This window comes from Melozone crissalis, unplaced genomic scaffold, assembly GCF_028551555.1.
Source record: "Melozone crissalis strain CALT ecotype California unplaced genomic scaffold, PUWL_Pcris_2 ptg000079l_1, whole genome shotgun sequence".
Taxonomy (NCBI): domain Eukaryota; kingdom Metazoa; phylum Chordata; class Aves; order Passeriformes; family Passerellidae; genus Melozone; species Melozone crissalis.
This window is the reverse complement of record NW_026535856.1, coordinates 5248071-5263420: the sequence shown is the minus strand read 5'-3', so window position 1 is coordinate 5263420 and position 15350 is coordinate 5248071. Positions and strand designations below refer to the sequence as shown.

The 15350-nt window shown below is 57.5% G+C and overlaps 2 gene segments (V, D, J or C); both read right to left on the bottom strand.

The window, feature by feature from the left end:
* Nucleotides 1-7909: 7909 nt before the first annotated feature.
* Nucleotides 7910-9032, bottom strand: LOC128946324 (Ig heavy chain V region 914-like; the record flags this gene model as incomplete). The annotated part of the segment is given in 2 exon segments: nt 7910-7993; nt 8682-9032. Coding segments are annotated over 2 exon segments (435 nt in total), but the record flags the coding sequence as incomplete, so codon positions are not given.
* Nucleotides 9033-10809: 1777 nt separating this feature from the next.
* Nucleotides 10810-14425, bottom strand: LOC128946323 (immunoglobulin heavy variable 3-23-like; the record flags this gene model as incomplete). The annotated part of the segment is given in 2 exon segments: nt 10810-10874; nt 14089-14425. Coding segments are annotated over 2 exon segments (402 nt in total), but the record flags the coding sequence as incomplete, so codon positions are not given.
* Between the last annotated feature and the right edge of the window lie 925 nt (nt 14426-15350).

Sequence of the window (15350 nt, the reverse complement as noted above, 5' to 3'; positions counted from 1 at the left end):
TCCCATATGCCCAAACCTTCACTGGTTTTGCCGCAAATTCCCTTTCTCTTGCCCCAAATCTCCAACAGAGATTTCCAGTATTGTAAAGTTCCTTCAGCCCTGCAGTTAGCCCCAATCCACCCATTAATTACTTGGACAGCTCTGCCTGAGTTTTGCATCGCCTCATCCCCATCCCCCCTTTGTCCCTCAGGGCTCCAGGCGGCCGTGACCCTGCTGGAGTGCGGGGGGGACCTCCAGCCCCCTGGGGGTTCCCTGCACCTCCTCTGCCGAGGGTCTGGGTTTGATTTTGGAAAATTTGGGATGGGCTGGATGCACCAGAGACCCGGGCAGGGACTGGAACACATCGGAGGGATCCAAAGCGATGGCAGCACCTACTACGCGCCATCGTTCAGGGGCCGGTTCAGGATCTCCAGGGAGAACGGGCAGAGCTCGGTGACGCTGACCATGAACAACCTCAAGGATGAGAATTCCGGATCCTATTTCTGTGCCAGGGGTGCTGATGGTAATGGTGGTGTTAATGATGCCTATGGCATTGATGTCTTGCCATGGCCGTGTCCCCCCCTGTCCCCATTCCCCAGACCCTTCCCCAATCCCCAGCCCCTGACTCCATTCCTGTCCCCATGTCCCAGCTCTGAACTGGCTCTGCCCCACATTCTCAGCTCCTGGCCCCAAACCTCACCTCTGGGCTCCACGTCTCAGCCTAGGTCTCCAAACCTGGGTGCAAATGGCCGAGATTTGGGGAAAATGGGCCAGATTTTGTCTCTGGTAGTCACCAATGGGGTCAAGGGCTGGAGGGAAGGATCGGGGGAACGGGGTAGGGGGGCACACAAGGACGGGAATGGGGTCCAACAGCAGCACCAGCAGCATAAGCACCCCAACCAGCAGAAGCACATTTGGCACAGAAATAGGATCCGGAATGCTCGTCCTTGAGGTTGTTCATGGTCAGCGTCACCGAGCTCTGCCCCTTGTCCCTGGAGATCGTGACGCGGCCCTTGAACACAGACAGGTATCTGGTGTATCCATTGCTGTCAATGCCTGCGACAAATTCCAGCCCCTGCCCGGGTCTCTGGCGCACCCAGCCCATTGCAAATTGTCCAAAACTGAACCTGGACCCTCCGCAGAGGAGGCGCAGGGACCCCCCGGAGGGCTGAAGGTCCCCCCTGTACTCCAGCAGGGTCACGGCTGCCCGGAGCACATCCCCAAATCTTTACCAATTTCCCTCATAACTCCACTGGTTTGGTCCCAAATCTCCATCAGATTTTTCTGGAATCCTGAGGTCCCTCAAACCCTACAAGTTAACTCAATATTCTCATTAATTAATTGCACACCTTGACCTGAATGTTCCACATTGATTTCAATACTAAAACCAGCATTAACCATCCCCAACCCCGGAACATCACGGCCATGGCCTTGAGCTCCCTCCGGCTCCTGGCCCTGCTGCTCCTGCTGCCCCTCCCAGGTGGCCCCGCCCCTTTTCCCCTTCTGAACCAATCAGGTTTCTGATCCCCATCTCCCCTTTGTCCCGCAGGGCTCCGCGGGGCCGTGACCCTGTTGGAGTGCGGGGGGAACTTCCAGCCCCCGGGGGGTCCTTGCGCCTCCTCTGCCGAGGGCCCGGGTTTGATTTTGGGAATTTTGCCATGAACTGGGTTCGACAGAGACCCGGGCACGGGCTGGAATGGGTCGCCTACATCAGCAACACTGGTGCTTACATCTACTACGTGCCATCGGTCAAGGGCCCGTTCAGGATCTCCATGGACAACGGGCAGAGCTCGGTGACGCTGACCATGAACAACCTCAAGGACGAGGATTCTGGATCCTATTTCGGTGCCAAGAGTTGGGCTGGTTGTTGTGGTCCTGCTGCTGGTAAAGACATTGATTAGGATGATGTTGGTCATGGTGGTTTTTTTCTGAGTCTTTTTTTTTGAGCCTCCCAGTCCCCAAACCCAGACCCTCCCCCCGAACCTCAGCCCTTGACCCTTCTTCCCAAATCTCCCCCATTTGCACCAATGGTCAGCACTGACCCCAAACCCTCCCCTGCTCCTGCCCCAAAACTCAACCATTGGCCCCAAACCTTCACCCCTGGCCTCCAGTTCAGGCCTCCTCCAATCAGGGCCCGGGGAGCTGGGGGAGATTTGGGTGAAATGGGAACAATTGGGATAAAGTAGAAAGTTGGGGCAGAGATGGTGGGCACTGGGGGAGAAGGTCAAGAATTGGGTCAAGGGTTGTGATTTGGGGCAGGATCTGGGGATTTTGGGACATTTGGAGAACCAGGGATGGGGGTTTGGGGCCACCACCAGCATCGTCACCATGTCCAGAGCTCCCAGAGAGGATTCCAGCCCAGCCCCAAGGAGCAGCACCAGACACCAAGGCCGCTGAGGGAGAAGTGAAGCCCCAGGTGGGAGCGACGGAGGGAGGGAGGGAGGGAGGAGCAGACGCTGCGATTTTGGGGCTCCGCAGCCTCCCCCCACTTCCTCCCCGGCAGCTGCCGGGGCCCGGCCAGGGCAGGAAAGGAAACAGAAAGTTCCTGTTTTTGGTCACTGTGAACATCTGTGTTTTGCAGAGGGCAGCTCAGCCTCGGGGCACTGCGGCAGAGCGCTGGCTGCACAAAAAGCTTTGTGTGCAAAGGGCCCTGGAGCGATCCCTGTTCTGCACTGGGACGGTGGGGAAGGGACAGGCTGGGGAGGAATGGGGAAAATTGAGGCGAAACTGGGAATTGGGGAAGTGATGGTGGCATTTGGGGGAAATGGTCAAGATTTGAAAAACAGGGGTGGGGATTTTGGGGAAGGATCAGAGAATTCTGAGATATTTGAGAACACAGAACAAAAGGCTTGGGGCCACAACCACCATCAACACCATAAGCAGCACGACGACCACCCCAACTACTGCTGTAACATTTGGCACAGAAATAGGATCCGGAATCCTCGTCCTTGAGGTTGTTCATGGTCAGCGTCACGGAGCTCTGCCCGTTGTCCCTCGAGATCGTGAACCGGCCCTTGACTGACGGCACGTAGTAGGTGCTGCCACTGCTGTTGATCCCTGCAAGCCACTCCAGCCCCTGCCCGGGTCTCTGGTGCATCCAGCCCATCTGAAAACTGCCAAAATCGAACCTGGACCCTCGGCAGAGGAGGCGCAGGGACCCCCTGGGGGGCTGGAGATGTCCCCCGCACTCCAGCAGGGTCACGGCCGCCCAGAGCCCTGCGGGAATAAGGGGAGATGGGGATGAGGCCAAAGCTCAACCCTTGACCCAAATCCTAACCCTTGGCCCAAATTGGGACCCTTGGAGTTCATCATCCTCCTGCCAGGTGGGTCCTGTCCTATTTTTGAAGCATGCAATGCAAAGTTAGGCACTCTTTACCAATCAGGTTTCTCATCCCTATCTCCCCTTTGTCCCACAGGGCTCCGGGTGGCCGTGACCCTGCTGGAGTGCGGGGGGGACCTCCAGCCCCCCGGAGGGTCCCTGCGCCTCCTCTGCCGAGGGTCCGGGTTCAGTTTTGGCCAATTTGGGCTGGGCTGGATCCGCCAGAGACCCGGGCAGGGGCTGGAGTTGCTCGCGGGGATCACCAACACTGGTGGAAACATCGGCTACGCACCATCGGTCAAGGGTCAGGTCACGATCTCCAGGGACAACGGGCAGAGCTCGGTGACGCTGACCATGAACAACCTCAAGGACGAGGATTCCGGAACCTATTTCTGTGCCAGGGCTTTTTGTGCCGGTTGTTGGGCTGTTGCTAATCATGGTTACAATGCTGTTGATAGCGTCAAACTTCTAGTTTTTTCTCCTGTCCTATCATTGGATCTCCAAATTTTCGATTTTCGTCCCAAACCTCACCTCTTGTCTCAGATCTTGACCCTTTGTCCCTATTTGCATCAATGGTCAGCACTGACCCCAAACCCTCGCCTGTTTCTGCCCCAAAACTCAACCATTGGCCCCAAACCTTCACCCTGACCCTTTGTCCCAACCTCGCCCCCGTTGCCCCAACGCTGCCCATTGGCCACAGACCCTCCCCTGGCTCTGGCCCCAAACTCAACTCTCAGCCCCAAATCTCACCCTGGTCCCCCAAAAGTGCCCAAAGGGCTGAGATTTTGGGTGAAATTTTGCAAATTCTTGCACCAACTCAGTTGAGTTTGAGGCACCACCAGACGGGGTTTGGCGTCTTTGGTCACCATGGGTGGAAATGGGGCAGGTCTGGGACAAAGGGTCAGATGATGGGACGGGGGTGTGGGGGAAGGGTCTTCGCCTTTGGGGACAGGTGGGGACACAGCGATGGGGATGGATCCACCAATGGTGCATTTACAAATAGCAGGAGGGCCCCAATTATCAGCATAAGCACGTTTGGCACAGAAATAGGATCCGGAATCCTTGTCGTTGCGGTTGTTCACGGTCAGCGTCACCGAGCTCTGCCCGTTGTCCCTGGAGATCCTGAACCGGCCCTGGACTGAATCCGCCTACCCGGTGCTTGAACCATCGTTCCTGAACCCAGCGACCCACTCCAGCCCCTGCCCGTGTCTCTGGCGGAACCACTGCATGGAAAACTGCCGAAACTGAACCTGGATCCTCAGCAGAAGAGGCGCAGGGACCCCCTGGGGGACTGGAGGTCCCCCCTGCACTCCAGCAGGGTCACGGCTGCCCAGAGCCCTGCAGGACAAAGGGGAGATGGGGATGGGAATCCTGATTGGCTGCAGACCCGAAGGGAACATGGCCATGCCAGAAAAAGCGTGTGGGACCCAACTTGGAGAGGCAGCAGGAGCAAAATAACCAGGATGGGATGGTCCATGGTTCACAGTTTGGAGCCAAGGGTCAGGATTTGGGTCAAGGGTTGATCTTTGGCCTCATCCCCATCTCCCCTTTGTCCTGCAGGGCTCCAGGTGGCCGTGACCCTGCTGGAGTGCGGGGGGGACCTCCAGCCCCCCGGGGGATCCCTGACGTTGCTGTGCCGAGGGTCCGGGTTCAGTTTCAGCAGTTCTGACCTGCTCTGAGTCTGACATCGTCCCAGGCAGGGGCTGGAGTGGCTCGCGGGGATCAGCACTGCTGCTTACCCCTACTATGCGCCATGAGTGCAGGGCCGGTTCAGGATCTCCACGGACAACGGGCAGAGCTCGGTGACGCTGACCATGAGCAACCTCAAGGATGAGGATTCTGCCATCTATTTCTGCGCGAAGTGTTATTTTCCTGGTTGTAATTACGAAGCTTATGGTATTGGTGCTGGTTTCAGGCCGGCCTTTGTTGTTGGGTCCCCAGATGTCCCCAACCCTCTGATCATTCTCCCAAACCTCACCCATTGACTCCGATCTTCACCCTTTGTCCCCATTTGCACCAATGGTCAGCACTGACCCCAAACCCTCCCCTGCTCCTGCCCCAACACTCAACCATTGGCCCCAAACCTTCACCCCTGGCCTCCAGTTCAGGCCTCCACCAATCAGGGCCCGGGAGCTGGGGGAGATTTGGGTGAAATGGGCAAAACTGGGGGAAAGTGTAGGGTGTAGGCAGCAGGGGCCGAGTTTGGGGGAAACTCTTTAACACTTGTGGAGAAAAGCTGGGCTCTGGAGGAAGGATCACTGGGAGTGGAGACATCTGGTGACCATTCTAGGGCTGGGGCCACTGCTGGAATCGTCACTAAAAGCAGCCACACTACCACCGTAACTACTACTAGCGCATTTGGTGCAGAAATAAATGGCGGAATCCTCGTCCTTGAGGTTGTTCATGGTCAGCGTCACCGAGATCTGCCCGTTGTCCCTGGAGATCCTGAACTGGCCCTTGACCGATGGCGTGTAGTAGGTGCATCCACCAGTGTTGCTGATGCGGGCGATGTATTCCAGCGTCTGCCCGGGTCTCTGGCGCATCCAGCACATCCCAAAACTGCCAAAACCAAACCCAGATGCGCGGCACAGCAAAATCAGGGACCTCCCGGGGGGCTGGAGGTCCCCCCCTGCACTCCAGCAGGGTCATGGCCGCCCGGAGCACTGCGGGACAAAGGGGAGATAGGGATGGGGCCAAAGCTCAACCCTTGACCCAAATCCTGACTCTGGGCCCTAAACTGGGAACCATGGAGTTCATCATCCTCCACCCATGTGAGTCCTGCCCCATTTTTGAAGCATGCCATGTAAATTTGGGCACTCTTGACCAATCAGGTGTCCCATTCCCATCTCCCCTTTGTCCCGCAGGGCTCCGGGTGGCCGTGACCTTGCTGGAGTGCAGGGGGGGACTCCAGCCCCCTGGGGGGTCCCTGCGCCTCCTCTGCCGAGGGTCCGGGTTCAGTTTTGGCAGTTCCACCATGCTCTGGATCTGCCAGAGACTCCGACAGGCGCTGGAGTGGCTCGCAGGGATCACCAGTGGTGGCACCACTGCCTACGCGCCGTCTGTCAAGGGCCGGTTCACGATCTCCAGGGACCACGGGCAGAGCTCGGTGACGCTGACCATGAACAACCTCAAGGTCGAGGATTCCGGATCCTATTTCTGCGCCAATCTCTTGATGATGGTACTGGCTGGGAGACTGTTGCCTATCGTGTTGACCCCATGTCCTTTAGCAGGGTCCACAGAGATTGCGAGAGCTCCATGCAGGATTGAGACGTAACAGCTGGAACTGCTCAGTCATGATGGAACAGCAAAATGATCTCCTGTCTTCTGCCTCTCACACTAGAGCTTCTCTCTGTAACCCCATTGGTGACTTCTCCCTGACCCTCGCTGTTGGACACGTTTGGATCCCCTTGTACCCTATAAAATGGGCTGGTTTAGCCCATCTGACAGGAGAAGAGCTGTCACTGCAACCCCTCACAGATCCCTCAATGAACCATGGCTGTGGAACTACTAGGACCTCTCCTGCTCCTCTCTGTCCGTCTGTTTCTGTCCCAGCCAAAGGCACCCCAGCGAATGAGCAAAGAGCTGGAATCCTGAGAGCTGAGAATCACGAAAGAGCTGAAATCCTGAGAGAGTTGATAATCACGAAAGAGCAGAAATCACTAAATAGCTGAAATCCTGAGGGAGCTGAGAATCACTAAAGAGCTGAAATCACTGAGCTTGCTGAGATGGTGGCATCTCTGAGCTGATTGGGTTTTGGGGCACTCTGTCTCCAAGATTTATCCAGATTGGCCTGCATGGCTCGGGGATCAGCCCAAATCAGATATCTGGGTCTTATCAGGGTTGGGACAAGGGGACAGGAACGGGGTCAGGGCTTGGGGTTTGTGGGAAGGGCCAGGGGAATGGGGACAGGAGGGGAGCAAGGGCACGGGGTCAGGGACAAAATGATAAGCATCAGCAAAGGCCCAATTATCACCATAAGTGCGTTTGGCACAGAAATAAACAGCGGAATCCTCGTCCTTGAGGTTGTTCATGGTCAGCGTCACCGAGCTCTGCCCGTTGTCCCTGGAGACCGTGAACCGGCCCTTGAATGATGGCGTGTACTCGGTGTAAGCACCATCGTACCTGATCCCCGCGACCCATTCCAGCCCCTGCCCGGCCCTCTGTCGAGCCCATTCCATTTCAAAACTGCGGAAACTGAACCCGGACTCTCGGCAGAGGAGGAGCAGGGACCCCCCGGGGGGCTGGAGGGCCCCCCCCGCACTCCAGCAGGGTTACGGCCGCCCGGAGCCCTGAGGGACAAAGGAGTGATGGGGATGGGAAACCTGATTGACTGAGGGCCTCAAAGTAGATGTGTCAAACTGGAAAATCGGGCAGGACCCACCTTAGAGGGGCAGCTGGAGCAGGACAACTAGGATGGGGTGGTCCAAAGGGTCCAGTTTCAGGCCCAGAGTCAGGGTTTGGGTCAAGGGTTGAGCTTTGACCTCATCCCCATCTCCCCGTTGTCCCACAGGGCTCCGGGCAGCTGTGACCCTGCTGGAGTGCGGGGGGGATCTCCAGCCCCTCGGGGGGTCCCTGCGCCTCCTCTGCCGAGGGTCAGTTCAGTTTCGGAAGCTACGACATGTTCTCGGTGCGCCAGAGACCCATGCAGGGCTTGGAATGGCTCGCGTGGATCAGGAATGATGGTGGCAACTCCGGCTACGCGGATTCAGTGAACGGCAGGGTCACGATCTCCAGGGACAACGGGCAGAGCTCGGTGACGCTGACCATGAATAACCTCAAGGACGAGGATTCCTCCGTTTATTTTTGCGGAAAATCTGCTGGTACTGGTGATGGTGGTGCTGTTGCTAATTAAGATGGTTATGATGGTTGTGTCCCCATCCCCGTGGCCCCCCCTGTCCCCGTTGCCCAGACCCTTCCCCCAAACCCCCAGCTCACACCCAGCCCTTGACCATTGATCCCAACCTTGCTCTGCCTCGGCCCCAGTTCTCACCCGCTGACCCAAAACTACAACTCCTGACCCCAAATCTCCTCTATGTGCCCCAAAACTTTGCTCTGAAGTTTAGGGTTTGAGGCCCAGGGCCCTGATTTGGATCAGAATTGGGGATTTTTGTGAGTGGTGGCTGCTCGGGGCCAGCAGCGCAGATTTGGGCAGAGCTGGGCGAGTTCAGCCCAGGGATCCTGGCAGAGGGGCCGGGGCGAGCCAAGAAGCCAAAATGGCCCCGAGTAGGCCCGGAGCTGAGGTGTGGGGCCAGGAGCTGCGAATGTGGGGCAGAGCCAGGGCAGGGTTGGGGCACGGGGAAAGGAATGGGGTCAGGGGCTGGGTTTTGGTGGAAGGGTCACTGTGGAGACAGTTGGTCAAAACCATGGCGGTGGGAACACTGACGGTGCTGCTCCCAATAGCAGCAGCACTCTCAGAACCGTAACTACTACTGGCACGTTTTGTGCAGAAATAAACGGCGGAATCCTCGTCCTTGAGGTTGTTCATGGTCAGCATCACCGAGTTCTGCCCATTGTCCGTGGAGATCGTGAACCGGCCCTTGACCGACGGCGCGTAGCCGGTGCCGCCACCACTGCTGCTGATGCTGGCAATGTATTCCAGTGTCTGCCTGGGTCTCTGACGTTTCCAGATCATTCCAAAATTCCCGAAATCAAATCCAGATGCGCGGCACAGCAAAGTCAGGGACCCCCCAGGGGGCTGGAGGTCCCCTCCGCACTCCAGCAGGGTCACGGCCGCCCGGAGCCCTGCAGGACAAAGGGGAGATGGGGATGAGGCCAAAGCTCAACCCTTGACCCAAATCCTGACTCTGGGCCCGAAATTGGGACCCATGGAGCTCATCATCCTCCTCACAGGTGGATCCTGCTCCTTTTTCTAGCTGGCCTTGCCCACTTTGAGGCCCTCAGCCAATCAGGTTTCTCATCCCCATCTCCCCTTTTGTCCCGCAGGGCTCTGGGCGGCCTGTGACCCTGCTGGAGTGCGGGGGGGACCTCCAGCCCCCCGGGGGGTCCCTGTGCGTCCTCTGCCCAGGGTCTGGGTTCAGTTTTGGGAGCTACGACATGCTCTGGGTGCGCCAGAGACCCGGGCAGGGGCTGGAGTGGCTCGCGGGGATCAGCACTGGTGGCAGCACATGCTATGCGCCATCGGTCAAGGGCCGGGTCACGATCTCCAGGGACAACGGGCAGAGCTCGGTGACGCTGTCCATGAACAACCTCAAGGATGAGGATTCCGGATCCTATTTCTGTGCCAAACATGCTTAGAGTGGTTACACTTATGGTTCTGCTGCTTGTATTGACAATTCCGGCAGTGGTCCCGCCCTCCAATATGGTAAACAGATGTCTCCATTCCCAGTGATCCTTCCTCCAGAGCCCAGCTTTTCTCTTCAAATGCTCAATATTTTCCCCTAAACTTGGCCCCTGCTGCCCCAACTCTCGGCTTTCTCACAATTTTGCCCATTTCATGCAAATATCTCCAGGTTTCCGAAGCCCTCATTGGAGGAGGCCTGACCTGGAGCCCAGGGGGGAAGGTTTGGGGCCAATGGTTGAGTTTTGGGGCAGGAGCAGAGGAGGGTTTGGGGTCAGTGCTGATCATTGGGGCAAAATGGGAGCAAAGGGTGAAGATCTGACGTTTGGGGGGCAGGTCTCAGATTGGGGGCAGGGGGGGACACTGAGAGGGGGGTGGATCCACAACTGTCATCTTCACTGTAAGCACCAGGACTACAACAACCACTAGTAGCACGTTTGGCACAGAAATAGGATCCGGAATCCTCGTCCTTGAGGTTGTTCATGGTCAGCGTCACCGAGCTCTGCCCTTTGTCCCTGGAGATCGTGACCCGGCCCTTGACCGATGGCGCATAGCATGTGCTGCCACCAGTGCTGATCCCCGCGAGCCACTCCAGCCCCTGCCCGGGTCTCTGACGGACCCAGCTCATGGGCTGACACCCGAAATCGAACCCAGAGGTGCAGCACTGCACAGTCAGGGCCCCCCCGGGGGGCTGGAGGCCCCCCCCGCACTCCAGCAGGGTCACGGCCACACGGAGCCCTGCGGGACAAAGGGGAGATGATTAAAAATGAGAAATATGATTGCTCCAGAAGGGGAAAGGGGTGTGGCTGTTGGAAAAATGGGCGGGGCCCACCTGGGAGGGGCATCAGCAGCTGCACGGCCAGGAGCTCCAGGGAACTCGAGGCAGTGGCCGTGTTGTGCTGGGGTTGGGGTCCCGGTGGATTTTGGCGGTCATTAATGAGTTTTAAATTGCACCATCAGTGGAGAAGAATCAGGAGGAGGTTTCCAATTACTAACAAGTGGATAGGGGAGAATTGTATGATTTGAGGCAACTTATTATACAGGAGATCTCTGGTAGAGATTTGGGAGCAAACCAGGGGAGTTTGGCAATAACCAGGATGGTTTGGGGATGGGCTCCGGGCGGCCGTGACTCTGCTCGAGTGCGGGGGTACCTCCAGCCCCCTGGGGGGTCCCTGCGCCTCCTCTGCTGAGGGTCCGGGTTCAGTTTCGGGGCTCACTCCATCACCTGGACCCGCCAGAGGCGCGGGCAGGTGCTGGAAAGGCTGGCGCTGATCGACGCTAGCGGTGCCCACACCTGGTATGCGCCATCAGTGCAGGGCCAGTTCAGGATCTCCAGCGACAATGGGCAGAGCTCGGTGACGCTGACCATGAACAACCTCAAGGATGGGGGTTCCGGATCCTATTTCTGCGGGAAAGCTGCCTATGATACTTCGGGTGCTGCTGCTGATGGTATTGACCCCATCCCCATGGCTGTGTCCCCACCTGTCCCGGTTCCCCAGACCCTTCTCCCAAACTCTGCTATGACCCCATTTCTGATCCCATCTCCCAACCCCGTCCTGGCTCTGCCCCAAATTCTCCACTCTCGATCACAAAGTTGACCGAAATCTTAACCCATGACCAGAAGTATCCACTTTCAGAATCAAGTTTTGGGGCACAAAGAGGAGATTTGGGGTCAGGAGTTGTGGTTTGGGGTCAGCGGGTGAGAATTGGGGCGGAGGCAGAGCATAGTTGGGATCAATGGCCAAAGGCTGGGTGTGGGCGGGGGGTTTGGGGGAAGGGTCTGGGCAACGGGGACGGGGGGGTCACGAGGAGATGGGGACATCATGAGCACCGTCAATATAATCAGCAGGAGCAGCACCACCACCACCAGGACACATAGAAATAAACGGCAGAATCATCGTCCTTGAGGTTGTTCATGGTCAGTGTCACTGAACTCGGCCCGTTGTCCCTGGAGATCGTCAACCGGCCCTTGACCGATGGCACATACTCGGTGTAACCTCCACTGTCACTGATCCTTGCGACAAATTCCAGCCCCTGCCAGGGTCTCTGGTGCATCCAGCCCATCCCAAAACTCCCGAAATCGAACCTGGACCCTCGGCACAGCAACGTCAGTGGAGGTTCCCCCCGCACTCCAGCAGGGTCACGGCCGCTTGGAGCCCATCTCCAAATCTTCACCAATTTCACTCATAACTCCCCTCGTTCGGTCCCAAATCTCCAGCAGATTTTTTGGTTATCCTGAGGTTCCTCAAAAGCTGGAATTAAACAATCTCATTAATTAATTGGGCACCTTCTCCTCAGGGTTCCACATTGATTTCAAACGCAATACCACGTTAAGAACCTGCAAACCCCCCTGGGACCCCAACTCCAGCAAATCCCGGCCTTGGCCTTGAGCTCCCTCCGGCTCCTGTCCCTGCTGCTCCTGCTGCCCCTCCCAGGTGGGCTCCGCCCCTTTTTTCTGGAGCACGCACACCTTTTCCCCATCTAGACTAATCATATTTCTCATTTTTAATCATCTCCCCTTTGTCCCGAAGGGCTCCGGGCGGCCGTGACCCTGCTGGAGTGCGGGGGGGACCTCCAGCCCCCGGGGGGTCCCTGCCCCTCCTCTGCCGAGGGTCAGGGTTCAGTTTCAGGAATGTGAACATGTACTGGATCCGCCAGAGACCCGGGCAGGGGCTGGAGTTCGTGGCAGAGATCAGCTATGATCTTTCCAGAACCCACTATGCACCATTGGTGAAGGGCCGGGTCACGATCTCCAGGGACAACGGGCAGAGCTCGGTGATGCTGACCATGAACAACCTCAAGGACGAGGATTCCGGATCCTATTTCTGCACAAAAACTGTTGGTGCTGGTTTGGGTGCTGCTGTTTCACCCCATCCCCGTCACTGTATCCCCACCTGTCCCCATTCCCCAGACCCTTGCCCAGCTCCCAGCCCCGGACCCAGCCCGTGACCATTTCTCCATTTCCCTTTCCCCTCTCCAGCCCCAAACCCCAACCCTTGGCCATTGACATTCCCCCAAACTCTGCCCCAAAAGTCAGCGCTGGGCCCGGGGCTGGGGACAGGAATTCAGCCACCAAGAGCGGGGACGAGGGCTGGTATCCGGGGGGAGGGTCTGGGGTTTCAGGACAATTAGGGATGCAACAAAGGGGGCGGGGCTAAATGCTCCATAACCAGCACCAGCAGCGTCACTACGATCATCAACAACAGCATTATAACTCTCAGGAGTTTTGGCACAGAAATAGGATCCGGAATCCTCGACCTTGAGGTTGTTCATGGTCAGCGTCACCGAGCTCTGCCCGTTGTCCCTGGAGATGCTGACTCAGCCGCTGAACGATGACGAGTATCTGGTGTCTCCATCATAGTCAATCCCTGCAATGTATTCCAGGCCCTGCCCAGGCCGCTGTCGGATCCACATCAGACTGGTTCATCCGAAACTGAACCCGGACCCTTGGCAGAGGAGGCGCAGGGACCCCCCCGGGGGGCTGGAGGTCCCCCCCGCACTCCAGCAGGGTCACGGCCGCCCGGAGCCCTGCGAGACAAAAGAGAGATGATGGAAATCGAAAGTCTGATTGGTCTAGGGCTTTTAAGTGGGCGTGGCCATCTGAACAAAGGGGTAAAACACTACTGGGAGGATGATGAACTACAAGGATCCCAATTTGGGGCCCAGAGTCAGGATTTGGGTCAATGTTGAGCTTTGCCCTCATCCCCATCTCCCCTCTGTCCTGCAGGGCTCCAGGCGGCCGTGAACCTGCTGGAGTGCGGGGGGGATTTCCAGCCCCCTGGGGGTCCCTGATATTACTGTGCCGAGGGTCCGGGCTCGATTTTGGGAGTTATGGAATGTTCTGGATCCGTCAGAGACCCGGGCAGGGTTTGGAATACGTCGCAGGGATCTACAACCCTGGTGGCACCACCTACTACAATCCATCGGTCAAGGGCCGCTTCAGGATCTCCTGGGACAACGGGCAGAGCTCAGTGACGCTGACCATGAACAACCTCAAGGACGAGGATTCCGCCACCTATTTCTGTGCCAAGAGTGCTGGTGCTGTTTGAGCTGAAAGTGCTCATCCTATTGATGATGGCCTTGCTGTCCCCATCCCCATCTGTGTGTCCCCCCTGTCCCCGTTTCCCAGACCCTTCCCCCAAACCCCCAGCCCACACCCAGCCCTTGACCATCGATCCCAACCTTGCTCTGCCTCGGCCCCAGTTCTCACCCGTTGACCCCAAACCACAACTCCTGACCCAAATCTTCACTTTGTGCCCCAAAACCTTGTTATAAAAGTGGATACTTCAAGCCAAGGGTTAAGGTTTGAGTCAACTTTGTGGTAAGGTGCAGAGAGCGGATTTCAGGCCGAACCACTCCAAGATTAGGACATGGGGACAGGAATGGGGTCCAGGCTTGGGGTTTTGGGGAAGGGTCCAGAGAATAGAGATAGGTGGGGACCGGGGAACAGGAACACGGCCAAATGCAACTGAAACATTAGAGTGACCAATACCTGCAGCAGCACCCCAACCAGCACTACCAACAACACTTCTGCCACAGAAATAGGATGCGGAATCCTCATCCTTGAGGTTGTTCATGGTCAGCGTCACCGAGCTCTGCCCGTTGTCCCTGGAGATCCTGAACCGGCCCTTGACGGAATCCGCGTACTCGGTGCTGCCACCATCGTTGCTGATACTCGTGAGCCACTCCAGCCCCTTCCCAGGTCTCTGGCGATACCAGCTCATGTGGAAACCACCGAAACTGAACCCGGACTCTCGGCACAGCCATGTCAGGGACCCCCCGGGGGGCTGGAGGTCCCCCCCGCACTCCAGCAGGGTCACGGCCGCCCGGAGCCCTGCGAGACAAAGGGGAGATGGGCATGAGGCCAAAGCTCAACCCTTGACCCATATCCTGACCCTTGGCCCCAAACTGGGACCCTTGGAGTTCATCACTGTCATCCCAGCAGAGTCCTGCATCTTTGTCCATCTGGCCACGCCTGCTTTGAGTCCCTCGACCAATCAGGTTTCTCATCCCCATCTCCCCTTTGTCCCGCAGGGCTCCGGGGGGCCGTGACCCTGCTGGAGTGTGGGGGGGACCGCCAGCCCCCCGGGGGGTCCCTGCGCCTCCTCTTCCGCACCTCTGGGTTTGATTTCGAAAAATTTGCAATGCTGTGGATCCATCAGTGACCTGGGCAGGGGCTGGATGTGGTGGCGGGGATCAGCAGACGAAGTGGAAGCATCTTTTACGCGGATTCGGTCAAGGGCCGGTTCACATTGACGAGCGACAACGGGCAGAGCTCGGTGACGCTGACCGTGAACAACCTCAAGGACGAGGATTCCGGATCCTATTTCTTTGCCAAAACCAGTACTGATGGTTGTTGTAATGCTGCTGCTCATCTTGATTAAACTGATCTAATCACTGCGTCCCTTTCTGCATCGCCACGCCCCAGACCCTTCCCCCAAACCCCATTCCTGTCCCTCTGTCCCAGCCCTGCTCTGGCTCTGCCCCAAATGTCCCCTCTGAGCCACACTCAGTGCCCTTGCTTCCCAAATGTCACCGAAATGTCTGGATTTGAGCCCAAAGTTAAGATCAGGGATCAAGAATTCAAATTTTAGCCCAAAATTCCCAATGTGAGTCCAGCCGGGCCAGATTTGGGTCTGTGGCTGACTCGGTGCCCGCAGGGCAGATTTGGGTTGAAACTGGACAAGTCTGGGGGCAGTGGTCGGGTTTGGAGGGACGAGGCTGAGCTCAGGGTGAAACCGGCCCTGATTTGGG